The following is a 26,180-nucleotide window of genomic DNA, read 5'->3' as shown; positions in this document are numbered from 1 at the left end:
TAAATTTTGCCACTTTGCCACTGTTTATGTGTGTTTTGCGTTGTTTCTGATTTTTAGGATGAATTTTGTCAATTTTCTAAACAGCGTCCGACCTTGATGTAATTTGATTCTAATCATAATGTAACATTTTTGAAAAACAGATTTTTGTCTGTACAAAAAATGCTCAACTTAGACAAAAAGTCATTTTTATTGTTATAATTGTGATTACATAATATGTAGGTATGAATCCAACTAAAAACTAGTGAAAATATGTATTTTAGTCAAATAGCAAATTTTGTAGCTCTGCAAAAGTGATATTTTTTTTTACTTTTAAAACTGCATTTTCCAAAAGATGGGCAAAAATCTTACACTAAACCATGTCAAATTATCCATATCCATGAACGTTAGAAATGTGGGTATTTTATAAAGTGAGTTTTAAAAAAAAACTGTTTTTGTGTAAAAAAAAGTATTTATTTCTTTATTTATATAGCCTAAATTAAAGAATATATATTAAATCCTCCTAAAACTATAAATCCTAAAAAAAAACTTTTATGTTGTTTCAAAATTACATTTTGTTGAAACAACACAAGTGTGACTTTTCCCCCCCACACTAACATAAAAAACAGATATTATTCAAATGTATTTAAACATTTTTGTAGATCTAGAAAGTGTTGTCAACCGTGCAAGTCTCACGCCATTTGGACAAAGATAATTTTTTATTTTTTTCAGCAAACGTCATTTGGGGTCGAAAAGACCCAAACAGCGCACGAGGGGTTAAAAACGTGCAGGTTTACAGCGCATGTTCACGAGACTCAGTCGCTATAGAAACAAAGACGCTAAAATGCAATCACGCAATGAGCTTCTCTACTACGAAATTGATTTCTTTATATTTGCTATTAGTATTATCCATACTGCTTATGTTTATAAATATAAACATAAATCCTTATGTTTTTATTCAACTATGTGTGGGCCTAATGTTAAATACGGGACAAATCGCGTCCCTTATTGATTTGATACGGGACGCATCATCTTACTTGTAAATACGGGATGATTCCGTATTTTAAGGGACGGGTGGCAACCCTATTTATAGCCTACTTGTTTTTATTACAAATTAGGCCTAGTTTGTGTAAAATACAAAATAGAATTGTAAGGTCTCTATTTTTTATGTAATGATTATTTGAATTTTCAATTTTAAACAGAAAAAAAATGTGTAACAGGGACATGAACTCACATTTGATTTGATACATAAAAAATGTGAGAACTTTGCCTCCTAATTTTAAAACACGACTGCAAACATGGAAAATAGATCGATGGATGATATCAACAAAGCCTTTTGAACTGTTGATGATGTAATCGGGACATGGAGAGATGTCGATGATGTCAGTGCGTGCTCACGCTGCCTCAGTGTTGACGTGGCGTCTCTGACTCCAGTAATCCAGCAGCAGAAGTAATGAGGCACATAGAGGAAACTGCAGGATGGCCTAATCACTAAAATTAAGCGGACCATACTCGTTTCTCAGGTAAACTTCAGCAAAATGATAAACAGAAGCTTTAATTAGCGCTGTAGTTTTATTATCTGAAATCTGTCTAGATAGTAAATCACCGTTTGTTGGTGTAAAGTTTGGTTAGCATCAGTAGCACGAGATTATCGACCTGTTTACTAATGAGGATTTCAAGATATTACATATTATAAATTTAGTGATATATGCTTACAGGAACTGCTATAGTATTCTGTATTCCAAGAGATTATTTTCCAGATGGCGATATAGTAGTTGGTGTTTTGCGTAGCATTAGCTAAAATATGCTAACTGAGCTACTTAGCATATACGTGTATACTATAAACCTTATTAAGTGGCTTTATTCGATAAACAACCATTTAGCGTTTATTTCGTGTGAATAAACGCTGTTTGGGCAGGTGTCATTGTTTGTTTCTTGAATAAAATTGGTATTGTCTTGTGAAGTCATGTTGACATGCTAAAATAGGTGTTGCTGCTAGTTAGCTAACGTTAGTTAGTTACCTGCGCGTGTCAGGTCATGTAAGAAATACAGTTCACAGGAGACAGTTAATATTTATGCACTCTCAATCCTAAAATAGCTTCTGCCAACATCGGCCAAGGGTGAATTTTTATCTTATCAGCAGTGTTAGCTGTTGTACATAGCACATTTTGTGTGCTAACACTCGTCTACTAGATATCCAACCATATCGAAATTTCCCACACATCAACTAGCCTATCTGTTTTTTAATCTGCCACAGTAAAGGGAATCGAATTACCTCAGAAGCATCAAACATAGAGTACATTTTGTGAAGCACACCTGTTTAACAATGACATTCATTAGCCTTTTGTTCTTTTCAGAGTGAAAAATGACTGGAAGGAACCAGCACAATGGTTTCCAGTTTGCAACCACAGTGCAGCCACCCACAGGTGGTTACATGTCCGCTTTCGGGAACAACTCAGAGACTGAATACTCTGAGGAGGATGGAGAGACTTTTGAGCTGCGTTCCAGAGGCAGGGAGAGACATCGCAGGCACAGCTCATCTACAGATCGCAAGGACGATATTGTATACTTGATAAGGGACATAAAAGAGGGAGATACGCTGATCAGTATTTCTCTGCAATATTTCTGTACTGTAAGTCAGGGTTTCCTTGTTGCGACATTATACAAGCTAATCAACAACCAGTGGATGTCCAGACCTTACATTTGTTTTCCAATAATCTGTTATACGTGTAAATACAGTACATCACAATCGGAAAAAAATATCTCATGAGGCTACTTCCCTTTCATCACGACTTTAATAACCATGTGGTAATGTCTATTTTAGGGTAATTAAGTTAATTCAAAAATATTTGTATTAAGAACTGTAGACCAAAGTGAGAATGATTATTCTGAAATCAATAAGTCTGTTATTGGTGCAAAAGCATGCTAAACTTAAGTGTAACGTCTCAAAACAAAATAAATATTACATGATGCATGGTTCCTACTCTAAATTCTGATTGGATGAGTCACATTAGTAGCTAGTGTAAAATCTGAGTCACACCTAATCACGCAAGTTGAATTCTATATTAATGACACAGCTTTGCTGCTGTAAACAAAACTCAGCTTCACATTACACCCCATAATAACGAGCTCTTCCTGATCTCATTTGGGACATTATTAATTTATTTTACATTACTAATGTTTCTTAGATGTTCTGACATATAACACAAATGTAAAGATTTTTGCCTCTTAATAGCTGCCCAAATACGTTGTACTGATTTTTTTTCTTGTTTGTTCTCAGGTTGCAGACATAAAACGGGCCAACAATCTTCTAACTGAGCAGGACTTCTTTGCGCTGCGCTCCATAAGGATCCCTGTGAGAAAGTTCAGCTCATTCACAGAAACTCACACCACCGCTCCCCACAAAAACAGCTCACCCTGCAGCACTCGCAGAATCACAGAAATACAGATTTCTGGAGCTCCCTTGGACTCTTCATCCTCTTCCTCATCTGTGGACAGCGTGGAGTGCTTCCTGCAGGAGAAGGACAAGGACATTCAACTTCTCGTCAAGTCATCTGCCCCTTCCAGGAACAGCTTGAACGAGGTGGTGTCCTCACTGGAGCAGCCGCTGTTGGGAGACTCCGAGCGCAGACCGGCCCATAAGAAAGACCCGTACTATGGGGCTGACTGGGGAATGAGATGGTGGACCGCAGTGGTCATCATGTTGGTCGTGGGCATTGTTACACCTGTTTTTTACCTGTTGTACTATGAAGTTTTGATGAAAGCAGATGTAAGCCACCACACTACCATAGACTCTATCAGGCCTGGACCAACACAGCCAGCCGTCGCGGAGCCTCTTGGGTTACCACGGGCCAATGCCGCCTCTCACCAAGACTCTCACCTACAGCCTGCTATTGAACAGCAACATTTTGTGAAGCACAAAAAGGAAACGTAAAGGAGCACTTTGATCGCTAGGGAATTAATTTGGAGGCATTTATGGATGGTATAAGCGAAACCACATTTTAAAAATGAAGTTGAACTGAAACGTGAAAGGATCAAGTAATCAAGAAATGATTCCAATCCTGTCAGCATATTTCCTTGATGCATTTTGCACAGTTAAATGCTGGTTTTGTTGTTTGTCTGTCACTCATGAGCCAGTGTATAGCTCTGTACCTCTATTAAGCTCGTTGTTTGCCTTGACGGCAAACATGATACATTAAGACATTTGCTGCCACTGTCTGGTTGTCAGGGAAATAAACACATTAATTTATTTTAGGAAGTGTAGAATCCAGATTCAGTATTGCAACTGATGGTAATTAAGTTGCTGGTTTTAATTTTTAAACTCTGCTTGTAAAGAAACAAAACTTAAAATGGAACCATAATGGCTTCCTTGTTTTCTTCTAGCAAGAGCACATGGATGATTTGTAAAATATTCTCGCATGTGCTCAATCCCATTCAAGTAGCAGAGATGTAAACATTTCTATGAAACATGGAGTTCAGTAATTGACTTTTGAACAGTATGTGCCTTCATCCTGTAACTGTAGATGCAGGTTGAAAATAAAGGAATTATATTTTAGTATCTAAATCTCCTAATTATTTTTAGCATTTAAATTTGATCAACATTTTGCTTAACACCAGTTTAGTACTTTATCTATATAACTCAGTGAATCTAATTTTTATACCTATAAAACACTGCTCTTGGAAGACAAGTGTAACTAAATATGTGCTTTTATATGTATTAATACACTTTAGTTCTCTTGTATGATAGACTTTTTTTAATGAGTGATAGCTTTTTTTATTGCTAGTAAGTGGCTTCATCCATGTTGTCATCACTTCCTCCCCCGTATTCATCACCGTCTTCAAAGTAGTTTGCTATGTAGTCGTTTTCCTGTGGAAAAAGTCCGATCATTGAGTGCTTTTACTATGGAATTTAGTTGAACATTCACTATTGATTATTCAAACATGAACACTTTATGTAGTAAAATGCTCAGTGCTGTCAAAACAGTAGCACTAAAATCGTTTTCTCAGTAACTGAAACCATGTTAGATCTATCAAGCAGGTACTTGGGTGTTCACTTTACTGTTGATGACATGTTTTAGGGTAAAAGCTCCATCAACAGCATCTACAGAATGTTGCTGATTACCACAGAATGAAAAACTACATATGGTTGCTGGCAGATGCATAGGACACACATATTAACATTTAAGAATAAGAACATTTAGCACAGATTTTTTTCTTTTTTTAGAACTGTTTTATTTTAAAAAATGATGGACAAGACAGGAAAAAAGTCCATGCACAAATACGGTTTCCATTTAAAAGCCAGATAGCTTTGCATTGACACATTCGGTAGTGATTATATCTCACACTCTCATTCTTAAGCAATATTTAAGTGTTAAAGGACAAGTTCTGTATTTTACACTTAACGCCCTGTTTTCAGATAGTTTCTGATGAAATAGAACGGTGAAGATTGGGGGGTGCTACTAACTTGTCCTTTAAAGTTACACTGAAGTTTAAATTATTATTTTTTTCTGTGGTAATGTACAACATGCTACAGATGCTGTGGATTAGGAATTATTTAACCTAAAATATTGTTATTAGTAAGATCTTTTACCTCTTCAAGCTCTTCATCATCATATTGTCCTTCAATTTCTTCTTCCTCCTCCTCTTCCTCTCCCTCTTTCTTCTTTCCCTTCTCCTTCTCCTTCTCCTCATTCTCCTCATCTGATTTGGCATCCCCCTTCTTCTCAAGTTCCTGAAAAACAAGAACAAGTGAAACAACAGCTCAATCCAAATATACTGTATATGTTTGCGGCAAACCAAGAGTGCAGCAGTTTATTGTGATGAACATAGCATGAACTCACATCCAGTTTACTCAGCATGTCCTTCTTGTCCTTACTTGAGATCTTTGCTAATTTCTTATCTGTAAATATTCAAGTTGTTTACAGGTTACATTCAAAAATTGCAGTTTGTTTAAGGGATTTGCATTTCTTGAAATTACCTATTTTCTTCTTAATTATCTTCTTCTGTGGCTTCAGCTCCTTCGGAAGACTGTTCCAATCTACAAATCAAGCCTATAATTCATCTGAAATCAGCCAATTTAAATTGTAATCGTACGCAATTCTTGCAATACCTGGTGTCCAATCGCCAGCTTCAATCTTTTTTATTTCTTTTGTGTATTTTTCCTTGTACCTCTCCACATCTGTGAATTATACTGGTGAGAGCACACTGGGAAACACTTTAAAACAGTAGTAATTGAACCTCTAAACATTTCTTTGGTTAAAATAAAATAATGTAAATAATAACGTTCAAGGCTAAAATATCCCTAATCAGTTATAGTATTTCACTTAAACATGGTTACATAGATTTAATATCTTATGGTCAGTGATAGCCTATATTGATATTGCCCCCAGTGCTCATCTACTTTTACAATAATGATTATCTTAGAAATCATCAGACACCTAGTAGGAACCATTAGGTATTATATGTTACTAAAATTAAATAAAGGCTACCACTCACCTCCCTTTCCTGTGTGGGGTTTTATGTTAAAAGGAAGGTCTTTCATTCGTCCTCTCATCTCTTGTTTCAATGCTCTCATATAGTCTTCATCTTCTCCAGCTTTCAAAGGCCCTGGTTTATATTCAATTTGCTGTAAAAGATGTAATAATGGCATAGGTCTCAAAAAAGCAAAAAGCCAGGACTTTCTGGATAATGTTCTAATTTTACTGAAGCACATTTTAAAGTTCAGTGGAAAACAATATCCATTTAAGAAGAAAACAAAAATGTTCAGAATAACTCACTGGGAAGAGTGGAGTCGGCCCTTTCTGGGTTTCAGGCATGGACCCTCTGGTGAGGCCCAGAGCCTCAACATTGAAGCTGAATGCTGCTATTCCTCTGCCCTTTCCTCCCATTCTGGTCAGTCAATTATTCCTAAAAAAAGTTTGAATTAAACAATTGACAAAATAATAATACGTTTCACGTTTTTTTTTTTTTTTGGGCATAATTCCCACTAGTTTTAAATAGGTCAGGATAGGTCACGTGACTCGTGAGAACCAATGGTGTTCGCCGTCAATGACGTTAAGCTAAAACGCTCCATTTTTAATTGAACGCCGTTGGAGAAAGATTATCTTTTAGAAACTTAAAAGTCAGTCTGTTTATTACACAAAGCTATCATTTGACTTCAGAAAAGTGGAAATATTATCGTACGGGACTTTGTTTGTACTTTTGGAGCATATGAGGATCCACTTTAATTGTTTGGACAGGTGATTCCCTTATGCAAGAAAGAAAACAGCATGTGGGTGAGTAACTAAATGATGACAACATGCACTTTTTCCAAAACTGCACCACTGTTGCGGGCGGTCGCATTGCAGGAGGGCAATTGCTTACCTTGTTCAGCATTTATACGAATATAAATGAGTATCTGAAGGCAATTAAAGTGCACTTGCTTTATATTATGAATATGTATTATTTGGGTGGTGCTATTTCCGCTTTGACCAATAGTATTCCGACTCTCCAGCGCGTCATATCTTTACGCTCGGTGACGTGCTGCTCTTGCGGAACAGGGTGTCAGCGTATTTTCTGCGGCTGAAGCAGCTAGATTTAAAACCAAAATTATAGGTTGACAACCATACATTTATCCTCATATGCAATAATAACCTCTTGAATGTATTGGAGATGTCTGTGACTGACTGGTACGCGCACAAGTCGCTGGAAAATGGCGTGTTTTGGATCCAGGAGCGTTTTTATGAATCAGGGAACAGGGCGAATATCTGGCTCATACGCGGGTCCCATCAGGACGTCGTCATAGATACCGGACTGGGTTTACGGAGTCTGCCTGAATACATCTACAGTAAAGGCCTGCTAGGGGACGATTCGAAGCGCAAGAACCCCCTGTTAGCCATCGGCACGCATGTGCATTTTGATCATTCGGGCGGGCTGCATCAGTTTCAACAGGTGGGCGTGCACAAGGCGGAGGTAGATGCTCTGGCTAACGGTGACAACTTTGAGACAGTGACATGGTTATCTGACCGCGAGATCGTGGAGGATCCAGCGCCTGGATGGCGAGCAAGACAGTATAGAGTGACGGCTGTGACGCCAACCCATATATTACAAGAAGGTGGGGTATTATACTGTTGTGCCAAATTGCCATTCTGTATGTCTGTCTCTCTCTCTCACTGCATTATTTAGCTTATTTTGGTTAATGCCTAATCTTCTCCAAAAACACTAGTAAAATGTACTGCATTGCATTACTTCATTCTGGGCAACCTTGCTTAATATCTTTGAAGAGATAGAGAAAGATCGAAACAAATCAGATCATGTTAGACTCACCAGAGACATGTCAGTGGTTCGTGAAAACCAAGCTCACTGTCTAATGTGGTTTTATAATTTCCCTGATGGTGGAGATACACCATTATAGTGGACCATTGGCGGAAACCCAGCAGAATCAGAGTAAAGCTCTGAGTAGCCTAAACCACACATGATTGATATGACCTCCTCCCCCATTATTCTCAGTGAATGGACTAGTATGCAGTGAGTTGCACTGCATATGAATAGATGTTTTTCAGTGAACAAATTATTATTTCACCTCACAGTGTATCTTCAGATGTTGAGGTGACATAGACTTTAAGCTAGAGTCCAGGTTGCCATGGTCCTGGAAAAACCTTTAAAAGGCGAGATTTTCAGGCCTCTGAAAATCATGGAAAATGTCTATAGTCAGTATTGCATCGTATTGTATGCATGTATTTATTAATTTAATAGGCCTAGTGATTTTTTTTTAATTATTATAGTCAGCTGGAAATATTTAATCCATTAAGAAATTGCTCTTTGTGAGTGCATACTAAAAACATAATTATCCAGTAATTGACTGTAAAAGTCATGAAACGTCAGTACAGAAAGGGTGTGTGAATCCTGAATTATTTATGATAAACAGACCAGGTGCCTTTAACCCTTTTTGTAAATGTTTGTGGATGTTTAGAAGCATACCATATTCAGATATGTCACTGTGTGTTAGTATATCCAATAGACACAGATATTTGCTCTACACTTGTGTAAGAGTATTATTAAAACCTTTGAACTAAAATGTATTGTGCCTGGACCAGGATATCTCAGCTGTAGTAATAATAAACTAAAGCTTACTTATTCATAACATATGTTACAAATCCCTCTCTTTTTCATAACTTGTGCATCAGTCGATACAGCTTCTGCTGTGTCAGTGCTGCAATGCAGTGACAATATCCAGTTCCCACATTCCACATTTCCTTCCTTTTCCCTCCTCCTTGTGTTCCCAGGCGACGTTATCAACCTTGGGGACCGGCAACTTTCTGTTCTCCACATGCCGGGCCATTCCAGAGGAAGCATTTGTCTCCATGACAAGGAGAACAAGATGCTGTTCAGTGGAGACGTGGTCTATGATGGTTCCATGATTGATTGGCTTCCCTACAGCAGGGTCAGCGACTACATCCGTAGCTGTGAAAGGCTTGTAGAGATGGTCGATAAAGATGAGATTGACCTGGTCATGCCTGGCCATTTTAACACTTTCGGGAGCAAACGGCTACACCGGTTAGCCTCCAACTACATGGCTAGTGCCGGCGCCTGCCACAGAGCCTCCACCTGCGTGGTGAAGTCTATCGCCAGCCTGGCACTTCGAGCCTCCAATTCAAGAAGTGCCTGCTAATAGTTATGATCCAGACTACTATGCAACAACATATGTCATTGCAGACCTCAATTTAGAGCACAGTGAAAGCACTGAGTAATACAGTGTGCTAATGATATAGGCTACAGTTTGATATTAGTATTTGTTGATCATGGTTCAAAATAATGAGGGAAATATGCTGCAAAATATCCATCAAAGTGTCAAATAGAGCAGTAGACATTGCCATATTTTTTAAAGGTGCTGTGTGTAATTTTCACCATTAAAATAGTTTATTCTATAGGCTATCCCAGCTTAAAATGTAAATGCATCTATAAGACTACTTAAAAAAACACTAAAAGTGATAATCACTGTGGATACTTGCCATTTTTTTGTAGCTGCCCAATTCATAGTGACATGTGACTGGCGTGGAAACATGGAGGGCAAAACATAGAACTGCATTACAGGCCTGTCAGTTTTCCATCTCAAAAAGAAAGAGAGAAAAAAACAACAACATGTGAACAAAATGCAAGTTCTGGGAGCTTGTGATCAATATATAATGCACCTGCTTCAGTCAAGAAAAATCACTAAAAACAGTGGGACATTCTAATACGCATTCTAAAGGATTAGTTCACTTTCAAAAATGTTTTTGCTGTTACTCACCTTCCATGTCATCCAAGATGTCCATGTCTTTCTTTTCCAGTTCGACCTTTTAGTCGAAAAGAAATTAAGGTTTTTGAGGAAAACATTCCAGGATTTTTCTTAATATAATGGACTTCAATGGCAACCAACGGTTTGAAGGTCCAAATGTCAGTCTCAATCATAGGTCTCAATGCAGCTTCAAAGGCTCTACATGATCCCAGTCGAGAAATAAGGGTCTTATCTAGCGAAACGATCTGTCATTTAAAAAAATAAATATGTATATACTTTTTAACCACAAATGCCCGTCTTGTACTATCTCTGAGAAGCGCCACGTATTACGTCATCACGTTGGAAAGGTCACGCAAGACGTGTTTACAAAGCGAACGGACAAAGACTAATACACGTACCAACAATGATATGCACACCATTTTAAACAATAAATTGACAGAAATGCATATAAATATGTGTCATTCAACATACATACATCATACTTGAAAACACTGGGTCGGTACTTCCTTTTCAACGTGATGACGTAATACGTGGTGCTTCTCAGAGATATATAATACAAGACGGGCATTTGTGGTTAAAAAGTATATAATTTTTTACAATTTTATTTATTTATTATTTTATGACCGATCGGTTCGCTACATAAGACCCTTATTTCTCGACTGGGATCGTGTAGAGCCTTTGCAGCTGCATTGAGACCGATGATTGAGACTGACATTTGGACCTTTCAAACCGTTGGTTGCCATTGAAGTCCATTATATTGAGAAAAATCCTGGAATGCTTTCCTCAAAAACTTAAATTTCTTTTCAACTGAAGAACGAAAGACATGGACATCTTGGATGACATGGGGGTGAGTAAATTATCAGACTTTTTTTCTTTTTGAAAGTGAACATCCTTTAATGTGAAAAATATTTAAAGTGCCTTAATGTACTTTAATAGTGATGTTAAAAAGTCAAATTCAGTGTTCACCTTGTTAATGATGCATACTATACAGGCGAGCAGATGAACCCAGAATATTATCGCAAAGCATTAGGCCTATATGATTTAGTGTATTCTTAAAAATGGTTTTCATATGGGAAAACGCTTAATGAGAAACTGTGCATTGCATTTATATTCTGAGTTCATCTGCAAGCCTGTACATAGTATGCATAATCAATAAGGCATACACTGAATTCTGTCTTTTAATATCACTGTATTTTTCTACATTAGTAGGCTACTTAGTGCAAACCTGGTAAAAATTACTGGTGAGCAATGGAGGAAAGCCTTGTTTTCCCTCCAGTTGTGCATTCCTATAAGTGTGTGACATCACATGAAAACTAAGAATATAGCAGTGTTTCCCCTGACCCCGAACAAGTTAAACGCGAGCTCCACCCCACACAGCCAGTTTCATTGGTCAACTCAGTCACGCATTCACCAGGCAAGAAAAGGTCAGACTTCATGGATTCAGTTCAGAAAAATCAGATTGGGACAAACATGAATGCTATCTATCAGGATGTACTACCAATGCTATCGACCTTAATTTAACAACGCAGATTACACAATTACACACTGTACCTTTTAATAAATAATTTAATTAACTTTTGGTTTAATCGTGAGACTTGTCTACATATGGTATGTTTAAAGATCAAAAAGGCACATCGTAGCTAACCTGGCATAATGAAACTTCCAATCACCAGTTATCTGATTGGTTTTAGGTCAATCGTCTCTTAGGAGACTGCATTTTGTTAGCTAAATTGGGAGTTAGGGTGAATTAGTAGCATACTATTGACTTGTTCTCTATGGAAGTCTCTGCATGAGATATTGATGTAGCACTGCATGGAAGGACGCAGCATCATTCTATTATTCTATAGGCTCAGAGTGGATTGGGTTGTGTATTTGATCGAAGTGCATTGCTTACAAACAAAATCACAATCTTTCAGCAGAATATTAGTCAGGAAAAATGACTAGCCTTGAGAGAAATATGCCTGACCTGTGATTTTTGTTTGGTTTAGTTCCATAACACTGCCTCCATAAGTAGTTCTCTTTGCCGTGTGCTTATTTGCAAACTGCACAATAATAGTGATTTATTTGTATTAGTAATTTCGATATTGAAGCACAGAAGTCAGTGTGGGTGACAGACAGTAGTAGTTTGTGGTATAGCCCCCCCCCCCCCCCCCCCCCTCTAAGTCACTGCCTTAGTTTAACCTGACATATGTTAAGCCCTCCTCTTTAGTATTCAAATGTGAAAATATCACGTTTTGTGAGTGTATGAAATGAGATGTTGGGGAATCTATGAGAATGACTGACATCAAGTCACTCATCTATGTTGCCAAACTATAATATGCTGCTTAACTATTTTGATGTAATTTTCACAACTGCTGAAATGTAATTTTCACTTAGTATCATAAAAAGGAGAGTAGAATATGTTTGTGTGATGGACATGGATATATGTATTATGAATCTACAGTTGAAGTGAGCTTGTACAGTATATGTGCACTATGTTTCTGCTCAGGAATCTCTTGAATCCAGGCAAAATGAGCAGAGCTATACATGCAACACTATTTTTAGTGCCTCTTGGAGAGTACAAATGAATACCTCGCAATGCCATGACAACAGCTGTTGTAATAGCCAGGCACCTGTTTAACTATAAACTCACTTTCAATTCTGTATAGTTTGAGTCCCTGTGTTGTTCTTCTCTTTCTATGTTGTTTGATATTATTTAATTTATGCTTTAGTGTTTAGTCATTTGTAGTTGTGCAATGTGTTAAGAGAGAATTTCACTGTAATATTAGTATTGTGCCCTTTTGAGCAAAAGTAATATGACCACAAGATGGAGACATTGACCCTGTTATGCCTGCATATTACTAGTCACTTTGGAGATGGAGCGCTGAAGTAGTTGAGAATCAAACCGAGGTCAGTGCTATTTGGCAGCAAACCCTCCATTTTAAATTCTCTAAATTTATAAGTTGGCACGTCCTTCTTTTAAAAAACTTGACGTTTTCTCACATATCACTAAGTTAACCGCAAGCCTTATCCCCTTAGGCTAGTAATGATGGATTGGATGTGACATTAATTTCCTTACAAATCTCTTGAAATATTTTTTGGGCCAAGTTTTGTCCTGACAGTGTGTCTTTTGAAATGCATACGTTTGGCAGTCATGGATCTGGTTGAAATTCCACAGTACTATTTGACACGGCTTTCAGTCAGGATGAATTGATGGTTGTTGACAGATGGCTAATTATATCCAGGGGACTATTTGTCTGACTTGACCTACAAGAGGTGGTTACTGTTATTTTTAAAGGTGATAGGGCTCAAATGAAATGATGGAGGTTCCAGGAGAAAAGGGGAATCAAGGCTCTATTCACAAACAAACTTGATTAGATTTTGGTCAGCCTACATGATGGACATGACAAAAAATGGACCTACAAGTATTCTGTCCTTTTGATTTGAGTCCTTTCTCATGTTAAAAAGTTAGTAAAATTTTGCATGTATTTTTATTGTTTTTTAACTGAAAATCACATCAGGCTTCTTGAATGGTTTATACTGCATGTACACTGAACCTAGAAATTCATGAAAAAGTAAAAAAAAGTTAACAGTTGAAAATACCAAACCGAAACTGTAAACACGGGAAGGAAAACCCAAACAAATGCCACAGTGATTCTAGACGTCACTTCGTGACCCTACAATTGAACTATAATGCCATCTTGCATTAGTGAAAGTGATAGAGAGCCTGTAACTAACGTGCCAGATTTCGTCAACTTTTCTCTCCTCCCGCTGGCTGTTTTTCCCTCTAACCCCACTTCAGTAACAAGACATTGTATCCCGCAGGCAGCCAGACGGACATTTGATGCGTGGTCGCCGCTGGGGAAGCGTTGTTTGACATTCAGCTGCTCCCTACATTATCTGCTAATTGACAGCCCCTATCTGCCCTCCGGCGAGCCAAGATGACACGTGTGGGAAGGGCCGAGGTGAGGGGAGAATAGGGAAGTGCCAATCACCAGCAGATTATCAGAGCGAAAGGGTGGTAACAGAGCCTTAATATGACCTGGCTGCTGCAGGTTTCGTGGGTTAATGGTTGGTGGTGCAACAGCAGCAATGTGATGACCTCTTCCTCCAAAGTAATACACATACTCATTGAAACAATTGTGTTTTAGTCTTTCAGATCTATTATGGCCTTCTCATTCACATGGCCTTGAGGTCTAACAGACCGTGAGCTGTCCTAATTGTCAATTTAAAGACATGAAATGAAAATTCATTTATTTTCTAAATGAATGCTGTTGAACTTACTGTGATTTGTCAATGCAATGTTGTTTTTTTTAAGATTCCAGCGAAACAACACACTTCTCTCTTTTGACCTATCCCGGACTTTACCAATTATTTAAGGTGTGTCTTAATCAGCTCCCTAACTACCTGGGTCGGGAATCAATATATCGTGTTTATTAATTCGGGCACTGGTAAGGACCACTACACATTGGGACACTGATGAGTGATGACTATTTCCGGTAACATGACAATGTCCTCATTGCACAACATCACGACTGGTATTTATGAACAGATATCTTTCTGACATTATTTCTAAATGTTGTTTAAAGTACATTACAATAAATAACTTATTTACATGGAACATTTCAGCCGTAAATAAATGATAAATGTTAGCTAGTTTGTTTATTTATTACCTGTCTAGCGATGTACGTTTATGCAGAAATATAATTGAATAATGGTTTGAATTTTAAAAACCTATCGCTTCATTATGTGTAGTGTAGTTGGCTTGCAGGATTTATGTTTTGTGCTTCGGAATTTCCATTAAGGGAACATAGTATGCATCAATGCTCTCTGTTTTTAACGGTGCACTGCATTGTGCAATTTGTGGGACTTTTTAGGGAGCGAACGTTTCAGTGCACTGGTAGAATTTTGTGATTGAGACAGCCCTTAAAATGACAGACTCACTGATTAGTGCCTTAAGCATGGATATGCTTAATCCATTTTTTTTTTTTTTTTTTTTTAGGTTTTGTAGAGAGATTAAAAGCCCCTCACTCTCTCTTTTTCAGGACTAATGTAGGGAATAGTGAATGAGGGTTTTGGGGGCGATTTCAGATTCAGCCCAGGACTTTTTTTTCCTGGATTTTGTATTTTATGCTCTATGGTGTGGTACTCACTCTGGGTGTCTGTCAGGACTCTGTGATCCGATGACTGCTTTTTGAAATGGTGACCGTATAGTAAAAAAGGCTGTTGGACGTCATGAACTAAATGTTGCACATATTTCTAATCTAAATCGCACTAAACTTTTGAATGCAGAGCTGTAAGTCAAAGCGGATTCACCGAAGCACAGTTTTGTGTGCTGAAGTGTGTATTTGATTTATATAATGTGTAATATGTTAGGTACCCAATTGAAGGGCCATACTTTTCTAAGAAACACTGATGGAGTTTATGTGGACTTTATGCAACATAATTAAAGGACTTCCTTTAAACATATATATATACTGCACTGGATAGCACTGGATTGCTACTCAACATTATATGCTGCACTATGTCGAAGGAACTGCAAGGGGTTTAAGGAATGCATTTAGATTATGACTATAGTGATGTCAAATCTGTCTGTTTAGTTTCCAGCAGCAGACCTTTTAGACCTAAGGCAATATACAATAAAAACAGGCAACAAGTCTAGAACCTACAGAGCAAACCATGCTAGACAGTAGACAGACACTAGTAACACTATACACACTGGTAACTGCAATAGTCATAGCATAGACTGTTGATGTGGTTAAACAGAGCTTTGGGTTTAGGCAGCAAATTTGGAAAGTTGGGTATTGGGTGACGGGACGATTTCTGTCATGTAGATTTGAGTAGTCTGACAGCTTGTGACAAGAAACTTCCATAGTCTAGTGATTTTAGCCTGGATTCACTTAGCCTCGCTCCAGAAGTTTGGATGTCATGAAAAGGGTATGAGGGATCATGCTTTCTGCTGCTGGACTTCCACTAGGCCTATACCTCTCAATGTAAATTTCTCACCAAAAGGCTCCTGCAATGAACTAGGACTGTTGTTGTTCAAGGGATAATTCACATAAAAATTAAAACTCTGACACCATTTACTCACCCTTATGTCTTTTCAAACCTTTATAACTTTCTTTCTTCTGCAGAACACAATAAAAAATTGGTGGCCAGTGCCACATAGTTTTGGCTGCACAATTAATCGTTAAAAGATTGCGATCTTGATTCATACACCTACACGATCTCATTCTTAAATTACAACGATTCACCTGTGTCTATTAAACCTTTATCAAAATAACACATGAACATTCAAATTTGTGTTTGTAGTTATATCATGCATGGGTATGAAACAGCTTCACAAACAGTCTTTTCGACCACACAGTATTGTTTCGGTGTTATAATTCTAATTAATAGCCTATAGAAATACAGGGATACAAGTTTATATAGTTCAAATATAAACACTCATGGTGGGATAAAAGTTTAAAATTTGGATATAAACACTGATGATAGTAGGCTATACTAAACTCAAAGTAGAGCAAAATGCTATGGTTACAGATGGTGACAAGTGGCCATTATAAAATGTATTTGTCATTGAATCATTAATTCAAGAGTTTTCCTTAAACACTGATTCATCCAGTTATGAAACAAGTGAAGTATGTATGAGTGAGTCGTTGAATCATTCAGTAAAACCATTTTTTTTTATTTTCAATTTAAAACCAAGTAATTCATTAAAATTAAACATTAATTAATTGACTGCAGCAATTAACATCTGGTCAGAACCTCTAGTAAATGTTATTTTGAATAGGTGTCTGTTCAGAATCATTAGAGAATCGTTATCTCTGTTTGAAAAAAAAAAATATTCTCAACTTATCTGGAATCATGCAGCTCTTGTGACCATTGGTTTTCATTATATAGCCTAGAGGAGAAGAAAAAAGAATTTCTCTAAATATATTTTATGTTCCACGGAAGAAAAAAGTAATTCAGGTTTAGATGAATTGAGGGCGAGTAAATGATGACAGAATTTTGGTTGATATATCGATTTAAGCAGATTTAAAGGTAATTGTGTCTTAATGTCTTTAGTCTCTATGCTTTTGATGTCCACATTTAATACATTAGTGATCTGATTTATTGGCAAGGAGCATTAATGCCATTGAACCATATACTAATATAATTTAACCACCCAGTGAACTGATTTCCAAGTTTTGGCTGCTTAACGGGTAAAACTGATCCCTCTAAATAATTTTCATGAACAGATTTATCAGTGTTGTTGGCTTACAATTTATAGTGTATTTGTTGATGGAGACTGTCTTAACTGAAAGTGAAATGGCACGACAAAAAAGATGAGCCTAATTATGCACCTAAAATTCAGAGGCAGTAAATTCTGGAAAAATTCTCTGGCAAATCACACTCTATACCATCAGTGAAAAAGTAATTTCCCTGAACCACCCAGACACAGCTGAACAATGAGACTCGAGGATTAAACAGTCATTCTCTCTTGGAGTGAAGAACAAAGGGAAAAAAGGAAATATGGTTTGTTTAAGCTGCCCACAATTTCATTTTGTGGATTTTTCTGACATGATTTCCATAAGGGGGGATTTTTCTTTTAAGATACCATTTCTACTGTCGCCATCAGACATCACGTCATCTTGTTTCTGGAGCACAAAACCTTTTTTTTTCTTTTTTTTTTTCTTTCTGGTGTCTGATTAAATCTCTGCTTTTTTGTGGATGAATCTTCACATTTGAAAAACACAGGGGAATGTAAGATGTTGCTAAATTAAGTACGTGTGTGCCTTTTTCTTTTTAGAAGATTTTATAAAAGAAAAGAAAAAAGAGTGAAATATTTGCTTTGAGTCTGGTACAGTCTAGCTAGAAACCCAAATGGCTCTCCTGAGTAATGTTCTCCTGTACATGAAATGTCCTGCCATATTGGGACATGCATCCAAGTGAAATATGTTGGTATGGGACTTGGTTCAATCCATCGGTTGGTAATGGGATAGAGGCAGACCTGAATGCAAGTTTGCAATTGATTGTTGGTTCGTTTTAAGGGGACTAAATTATTGGAGGAGCCGGAGTACGCCACAAGAGAGTGTCATTTCACAGGAAGATCCAATTTTGATTTAAAAAATACAAGGTTAAAAAAAATGGAATTTGCACAGGTGAATCTGGAGACACTTAAATACTGTAAGGCTGATTATTAATGTAATTTGATACTTACGACTGATCATGCCCAAAGGCGCCATGTCAGAGACAGTTGCGTCCAGTTGATGTTCACAGTTGGTGTTTAAAATCTGCTCCAGTTGTTGGAAACAGTCTGTAAGTGTGTTCAGTTCAGTCTTATAATGTTTCAGCTAGTCCTTAAAGCTGCAGCCTGTAGCTTTTCCCCTTTGTCGCAATCTCTGTTTGAAATCTGCAATTGCAGTTATTCGCGGAATTATCAACTTTATGTGAGTTGTGCCTCGGCATGGCACAGCGCGGATGAATCCAATGTTTCGAGGAGAATGTACGGCTGTAGGCTATATTATGTCACGCGCCGGTGTGGATACTGTCATTCAGAATCACAGATTCTACTGTTTGGAAGCATGACCAACATAAGAATTTTCACCGGAAAATGTCATCTGAATAAGTAACATCCAGTTTAGTTCTGACCAACCTAGGGGAGAAAAGCATTGCAGTAAATCGCGCTGATTAAATCTAACGATCGCTTATCACATCACGTCATACCGTGCAAATTATACTTTAACAACATCAGCATTGCGTGACTAAATTTTTTCAGTACTACGTATTTCAGAAGCCTACTCAGTAACTGAATGAATTAAGCGCTACTGTTACATAATTGAACCGTTGAAATTTCATACCTGTCCAGCAGAAAAAAAGCCATCTCTGCGTCCGTTTTGAACCCCTTCAAAACACGGAGTTTATGACACCTTTCAAAAGTCCTTCCGATATTTATCCTTGTTTTCGCATGGGGCGGTTGCGGTCTCTTTTTTTTTTTTTCTGTAGCCATCTTTTGCATTTTACAACGGGTGAATCTCGTCACTGGTGATTGTCGTTTGAACCTTTCCTGGATCCACTATCAAATTGAAAAGTGTAATTATACCAAGTGCTGTGAGAAAAGGTTACAAATCTCCACCTCCAACATCCTCACACGCAATATAGCCTATACTAGCCGATACAGCTTCATTATGTGTACAGATGTGACGTAATGACGCAAAGACATGCTCAAATTTTCCCGTGGAAATCCACCAGTACCACTGGAATTAAAAACATTATTACAAGCTTACCGTTTAGAATCGAGCTAAGGCAAGCAGATAGTTTAGAAACACTGGCGGGTTACTTGATCTATTTATTTATTTTTAACAAAAAAAGTTACGGACTGGAGCTTTAAGTGATGTGTCCCTGGCATAAGTTGTCCAGATCAATTACATGCATTTAGAAAATAGTGTGAAATTTAATTCCATGCCTAATTTAAAATATAGGTCCCACTAACACTTTTGCTTTTATTTATTTTTATGGATTTTTACTCAAATCCTTTTTTCCTATAGGCCTAATATATTAATCAACTGCTAAGTCAAGACCAATATGTATATACTTTAGTAATATGATGTCCACATGTATTATAAAGGTTCAGTCCTTCTATATCAGTAATTCGAGTTGCAATTAGTGTTACAATTTCCCCCACCTCAATATGAGAGAAACTATATCAAGGAACCTGTCAGCAACCGAAGCAGTTACCATTTATGCATATCACTAAAGAAATGTTCTGTTAAAAATTGTTCCTGGTCTTTCTTTACTGCCTATATTTAACTTTTGTAAAATTCAGTGAAATGTCAGTAACTTCTTATGGGGAATATCTTTTGGACATCTGCAACCACCAAGGATTAAAAGCAGAAAAGTGTGTGTTTTAAAAAAATATTGATAGTTTGCTTAAAACATAATAACTTTGGGACAGAAGAAAATGATATAAGTAGCCAATATGTCAGACACTATGGATTCATAAGATGTCAGGGTGTTCAAGGGTCCAAATGTTCTCTAGACATAATCACAGGGGCTGTGGCTCAACCTCTGCTGCCAGACGCGCTTGCCTTCTCCTGAGCGGACAAATTTCACAAGTAGAAATAATGAGTTGCTACTCTGGCATCTCTCTGAGAAGCAGGGGTGAGACAGGGCATGAGAGGGAAGACCTGTCCACATTAAGCCCAACAGAGAACCCAGGAGAGAAACCATGCATGCAAATGCGAGATCTTCCCAGGCTTGATCACAAACATGCCTTAAAGTTTTCTTCTCTCTTTCCCCCCCCTCCTTGTTCTTCCCATTCTGCTCATTAAAACAGATCTGTGAACTCCGACAGGAAACGCACAGGAAGTGAGAACAAGCGTTCAATTGACATTTCAGATTTTTGAGAATTTCCCTAAAAATATGCTCTTAATGGATTGACTAGCCTCATTTGAAGCGTGTCATATACTCTCCTTAACAGCATCTCGGCGACATAACACGGACCATGTCTTTGGAGTAATTCAACGTGTCATCCATTCCTGTGCAGCCAGCTGATAGGGGGCAAAGAGCTAATGATTAATACCATGATATAATGGGCAGGGAAAAAAAGATGGCAAGTTCACCATGGAGGCGTCTCCTGAACCTGACCGATAGCAGCAGGGTGCAGGCAGATAAACAGGAAACAAACCCCCTCAAATCCACTTTCGGTAAGACGCGTGGAACAGGAGACGCAATGCCAATAAATAACGATGCTTTATTGCTTCGCTCTGATTGGCTATGGTAAATATAACGGCGTATCTCCAGCTAACAGCACGGCCACAGGTATTTTCGGCAATATTTGACAGGTCTAAAGACGAGACCCGTTGGATTACAGGTTGTATAATGTCGTTACATCATCACTGCAATACTAACTTGGTGAAACTTTGTTTAAAAAGTGCCTACAAGACAAGACAAAGCAGGCAGAGGTGAAGAAATGATTTGTCTTCATGCTAAATACTAATATTTGAGCGATTATACTGCCATTATGCTCACGCTTGCTGACAGTGTGAATGGTAAAAAGCTTGTAAGTGGTGGGCTAAGTATTAGCAGCTGGCCAACCGCACAGGAACAATGTGCTTTCACATAAGCGTATATACCCTTTATTTGTTTTGTCTAAAATTTGAGTAGCAACGAACAGAAACACAGGCTCTTGGGTGCTTTACGCACTGTGCTGTTTACAAGCAATTGTAATTATAGTCTGCATTTATACAGTAACAGATCAAGCACAGTGGAATTGAGATCATAAAACCATCAGGACGACCCTCATTAGCACTGCCGTTTTTCTTTTAAATTGCCACTGTGCATGAGGCCGATGATCGCTTCCATATGGCTTTGGTCATCTCTAATAAATAGCATCGCATTTCTCCTGCTCGGAGCGATCCAAATTTAACAGAAACCTCAAGCACTCCTCTAATACGCTCGACATGTCCAGGATTTCCTCCCATTTATCGAAGGGTTGCAGACTGGAGTGTTTTCACTGCTGCTCTTATATGTATTTGGAAGGAGCTGATGGTAGTTTTTGTGGATCACAGGCCCAGATTCACTTCCTCTGTCACTGGGCTGCAGTTTCCATTACTCAAATGGAAGAAGCAGTAAAGAGGGGCCAGTGTGTAGATGTGTGGTCCGTGCACTGGCTGATGAGTGCGTCCCTGTCACTACACTTAGTCCTCAAAAGATGAGGAACTTTCGAGAACGTTGATAGTACAATATGAAGCATAAATGGTAACAATCGTAAAAGGTCAAATGGTCACCAAATCAGCCTATTAGAATTATTTCTGAAGGATCATGTGACACTAGGGATTGGAGTAATTTAGCTTTGCCATCAAAGTAGTAATTCAAAAACAAGTTATTTTAAATTGTAATAATACTTCACATAATACCTTTTACTGTATTTCTTTTTATCATAAAAGCAGCTTTGGTGAGCATAAGAGAGAAAACGCTACCATTCAAAATGTTTTTGAAAATAAGTGATTTAAAATAAATGTATTTCTTCCAGGAAAATTTTTAAATAATAATGTGATGTTATGTGTATATGCAAAAGTCTAAAACTCTTAATTGTGCCATGTAATTTTTTTTAATGACTCGCTTGTTGGTATCACTCAATTTTGGATGTGTGTGTGTATATTGGCTGACTAATTGTTCCTGCTCCATTCCTCCTAAAAAAAAAAAAAGAGACAATGTCAATGTTTACAAACAATGTTAATGTTTACAGAGTTTGTTCGATAAAAAAAAAAAAAAAAAAAAAGATTTTAACTTAAATTTAAAAAGACCAATACATTTACACCATTTTATATCCTCTGGGTAGGCATTTCAGTGAGTAGAAGCTTTCACTGTGAAAGATGATAGTCCAAAAGCAGAATGATGAAAAGGAACAACACAATTACTTATGGATGATAATCTAGTAGATCTCACAGAGTTTTAAGAGCGAAAATGAACAAAATCACAGAGTACAGTATAGGAGCCAAGCCATTTAAAATCGTGTAAACCATACACAAATTTGAAAAAGTCTAAAATGGCCTAAAATGTAAGATCATACAATGATGAAAAAGTTTTTTGTTAAAATCTAAAATAATTTAGAGTCTGTTTATAGGGATCTTAAGTGTTTAATCACAGTGTAACCATGACCCTAACATGTCAGACAGACATATGAGAAAGGATTGTAGCTTAGAAGAAAATTGAGAAGCAAATTAATTTTGTTTTACCAACGTTCAGGCTAAGACACGATTGCCCCAGCCAATGTGTAATCCTTTCCATAGCAGTTTTAACTTCTCAGCTGCTAACTCTGCTGTTCTCGCATGTGTACAAATAATAGTATCATCAGCATACATTTGTACTTGTGCCTTCACACTGTTGTGGGAGTTTATTAATATACAGTCTAAATAATAAGAGACCTAACACTGATAATACACGGTATAATGTAAATTACAGGACTTGACCCTTTTAATTTTTACATATTGTTCTCTATTTGCTAAATATGAGTATATCCACTCTAAAACTTCAGATGAAAACTGAAGTTTAGAAAGGAGAACTGCGTGATGTTCTTGCGTGACGAACTGTATCAAAGGCTTTGCGCAAATCTAAAAATATTGCACCATCTAGCCTAATAATTATTTGTCAACTTTATATTTTATTTGCTCTATTACATGTAAAGTAGCTGTTTCAGTAGATTAGTTTACTCTTAAACTGCATACAAACCAGACTTAACTGTATTAAGATGGGATGTCAGTTGTTCAAAAAACGATCTTAATAAAAATTGGTTACCTTTTGATTTCCTTATGCTTACTTAAAGGAAATGTTTTTTTTCAGTTCTCAAAATGAATATTACATTTCCATACACTTTATTTATTTAAACTATTAAGTTGTAATATAAGTGCATCCCTAATTCATGTCTAAATTTGGACAGTCCAATGGTGTTTCCCTGCGTGCGGCCCATGATGCTGGAATAGGTGACCCTAAAGAGGATAAGTGAGAAGGAAGAATGGAATGGATGAATGAATATTACAAGTGGAACACAAAAAGAGTTACAAAAAGAGAAAAAACTATTCCCTTGTTAGGAATATCATTTAAAAAAATGAAATAAAGAAAATAGAATATCAGTGCAACTACCTCCATTAATTACACTGGTAGACGTTACAGTAAGACTGGCGCTTTGTTTCAGATTTTTGCCAGATGGGCGCATGACACCCTACATTCTGTCAGAATGGCTCATGTCTTTGGCTCACGGAGACCTGGAAGGCCCAGGCAGATGTCCATCAAAGTGACAGGGCCTGGCGCTTCCAGCTACAGGATCATGGGTAAAGGAAGAGCAGGCGGCGGTTAAGGCTTTACCCAGAGCCACAGCAACACCATGTCCAAGTGTTAGCAGATGATGCACATTTCAGACACGCTAATTCAAGCCGTCAGTTCAGCCATGAAACCATTTCTTCCTGCTCTCTTTCGCTGCCCTGCCACTCAGACAGCCAAGGGCTTATCTTCAACACAAAGGGCTGGGGAAACGCGCCACAATAGAAGCCTCGAAGGATCGGGGTGAGGAGGCACACGGGGTTACTGTCTGTATGGAGGACAATTTTGAAAGAGGATTTACTTTATTTTAAAGTTCTTTTTTAATGTTTTGATTTCGTATTTACACTTTTGTTTGCATCATCAATAATGAAAATGTATTACTCGTTATGATAGATTGCATTAGGAAAACATTATGCTTTCTGCAGATTTTGGGCCATAACAATAGATACAGCGCAGTTGTCTACTGGTTTTGCTTCAGGACCTTTTTTTTTTTTACAGTAAGCATCAAGTGGCGACCTTTTATGGTACTGCATTTGTGCATAACAGATATGCAAAGCATTTTCTCTTTTGTAAAGCTAGTAAGCCTGTTTATTTTGCTGTCTAATATAAGGTTAGATTGTGATTTTTCTTTTTCGTCCCCACTTTTCTCCTGTGATGCCTCCTGTCACAACAAACATCTGATGATGATGACGAATCAATGACAACACACATCTTAGTTTTTGTCATATCTTGTTGTCAAGTAAAACTACAGATGACCTGCAGTCTCTGCAAAATGATTTGTTTTGAAATCAATATATCACGTCAAAGAGGAGTAACATTGAGGACATTATTATGTTTATAAAAAGACCAGGTTGAGTGCGTGTATTTTGACTACTACTTCCTGTTCTCAACCTTTAAATTTTACAGCCTCCCTCAGAGACAACAGTTTTATTACTTTTACCAAAGACAGTGTTTAATCTGGCTGAATAGGCCAAAGCACAAATCTTAAGGTTTATAGAGGTTCTGAAGTTTTTGAGTGGATTTGTTGGATTGATTTATTCAAACGTTTTATCGTGATTATTTCCCAGTGTGAAAATCTTTTGCACATAGACCTTAACAACTGAAAATACACCGTACAACAGCTCGTCGGCCAGACTACTAAGCACATCATTGCCATGGAAGCAAACATATAGACAAAATTCATGGCATGATCTATATATGTGCCCATTAGACTATGGAATATCATAAAAATAAAAGATGGGCTTGACAAAAGCTTATTCTATGACCGTTAAATACCGGGTGTAACATACACTGAATGTGGAAACTGTAATGGCTTCATATGAAAATAAAAAGGTTTTGGACCGTAATAGTTGTGGTGCCATTTCAAAGCGTCCTTTAGAAGTCATTTATGGCAAAGGCTTTTAAATTCTCTTAACTGTCCTGCACAGTGGTCCTTCCTCGCGCAGGACAATATATTTTACAGGTGTTGTTCGGGCATACAGTATTAGTCACTGCCATTCTTTAGCACCCAGGTTTGTCATTCAGTGTTCGTGTCATACACACTGCAGTATTTATTACCGGATTACGATATGTTATTGTGGTAAACCATGGCACGAAAAGGGTACGTTATAATTCTTTACATGGAAGGACTTCAAAGTACTCCGAGCACTTGTGCAGCATTTAGGAAAATATGGGGAATTTTATGAGAGATTTAGAATAAGTAGTGCACCTGGTTTAGTTTCTGTACATCTCACTTGCTTGCTCTCTCACTCTAATGCACAAAGCGAGGGAGCACAAGCTCACTGTCTTCTCAGGAACACCTGGATTTGATCAGATCCAGATGTTGCTGTCCGTTAAGCTCATTATGAGCACTAAAACAAAGAGGATAAAATAAAACCTTTGTAGATGAATAAACTTGACAACGTAGCCTATTCCACAGTATTTTGTAGAGACTGTGAAACTCATAAAAAAACAAATTCTTTGATTTTGAAATTATATTTATGAATAATCTTTAAGTCCCAAGGCAAAAGATAAATTGTGGCAAAATCATTTGCTTAAATGCAGTCCAGAATAATTTTGGGATTTGTATGTCAGTATTATTTAATCATTATGTTCTTTTTAGGATTATGAGAGTCATTGTGGTTCTTAAAACTTACAGATACAGAACTTTGGTCAACAGACTGTTTTTTTT

General features: G+C 37.4%; 3 protein-coding genes and 1 long non-coding RNA gene across 4 annotated transcripts; 3 read left to right on the top strand and 1 right to left on the bottom strand.

Moving 5' to 3' along the window:
- Nucleotides 1-1,284: 1,284 nt before the first annotated feature.
- Nucleotides 1,285-4,534, top strand: lysmd3 (LysM, putative peptidoglycan-binding, domain containing 3). The gene is made up of 3 exons (XM_079606745.1): nucleotides 1,285-1,499; nucleotides 2,334-2,608; nucleotides 3,257-4,534. The coding sequence occupies exons 2-3, from the start codon at nucleotides 2,342-2,344 to the stop codon at nucleotides 3,908-3,910; spliced, it is 921 nt and encodes a 306-aa protein (XP_079462871.1). The 5' UTR covers nucleotides 1,285-1,499; nucleotides 2,334-2,341; the 3' UTR covers nucleotides 3,911-4,534.
- polr3g (polymerase (RNA) III (DNA directed) polypeptide G) lies at nucleotides 4,200-7,440 on the bottom strand. The gene is made up of 8 exons (XM_079606747.1): nucleotides 7,339-7,440; nucleotides 6,753-6,882; nucleotides 6,472-6,601; nucleotides 6,086-6,154; nucleotides 5,954-6,013; nucleotides 5,817-5,875; nucleotides 5,567-5,707; nucleotides 4,200-4,843 (listed from the first exon to the last, which is right to left on the bottom strand). Exons 2-8 carry the CDS (start codon nucleotides 6,861-6,863, stop codon nucleotides 4,757-4,759), a joined length of 657 nt encoding a protein of 218 aa, XP_079462873.1. The 5' UTR covers nucleotides 6,864-6,882; nucleotides 7,339-7,440; the 3' UTR covers nucleotides 4,200-4,756.
- On the top strand, nucleotides 6,998-25,354 carry LOC306995279. Its single transcript, XR_013796828.1, has 4 exons — nucleotides 6,998-7,250; nucleotides 14,036-14,175; nucleotides 14,529-14,590; nucleotides 23,886-25,354. It is a non-coding gene; the product is annotated as an uncharacterized lncRNA (long non-coding RNA).
- On the top strand, nucleotides 7,492-10,320 carry mblac2 (metallo-beta-lactamase domain containing 2). Its single transcript, XM_079606746.1, has 2 exons — nucleotides 7,492-8,068; nucleotides 9,240-10,320. Exons 1-2 carry the CDS (start codon nucleotides 7,627-7,629, stop codon nucleotides 9,623-9,625), a joined length of 828 nt encoding a protein of 275 aa, XP_079462872.1. The 5' UTR covers nucleotides 7,492-7,626; the 3' UTR covers nucleotides 9,626-10,320.
- Nucleotides 25,355-26,180: the final 826 nt, after the last annotated feature.

Source organism: Phoxinus phoxinus (assembly GCF_949152265.1).
Source record: "Phoxinus phoxinus genome assembly, chromosome: 3".
NCBI classification, from domain to species: Eukaryota; Metazoa; Chordata; class Actinopteri; order Cypriniformes; family Leuciscidae; genus Phoxinus; species Phoxinus phoxinus.
This window is presented reverse-complemented; position numbering and strand designations above follow the sequence as displayed.

Excerpts from the sequence above, each read along its gene's own strand:
- lysmd3 (XM_079606745.1), top strand. The coding sequence starts at position 2,342 with ATGACTGGAAGGAACCAGCACAATGGTTTCCAGTTTGCAACCACAGTG. Across the intron at positions 2,609-3,256 it reads CTCTGCAATATTTCTGTACT|GTTGCAGACATAAAACGGGC; the intron begins GTAAGTCAGGGT and ends GTTTGTTCTCAG.
- polr3g (XM_079606747.1), bottom strand. The coding sequence starts at position 6,863 with ATGGGAGGAAAGGGCAGAGGAATAGCAGCATTCAGCTTCAATGTTGAG. Across the intron at positions 6,014-6,085 it reads AGCTGGCGATTGGACACCAG|ATTGGAACAGTCTTCCGAAG; the intron begins GTATTGCAAGAA and ends CTTGATTTGTAG. Across the intron at positions 4,844-5,566 it reads ATGATGAAGAGCTTGAAGAG|GAAAACGACTACATAGCAAA; the intron begins GTAAAAGATCTT and ends CTTTTTCCACAG.
- mblac2 (XM_079606746.1), top strand. The coding sequence starts at position 7,627 with ATGTCTGTGACTGACTGGTACGCGCACAAGTCGCTGGAAAATGGCGTG. Across the intron at positions 8,069-9,239 it reads AACCCATATATTACAAGAAG|GCGACGTTATCAACCTTGGG; the intron begins GTGGGGTATTAT and ends TTGTGTTCCCAG.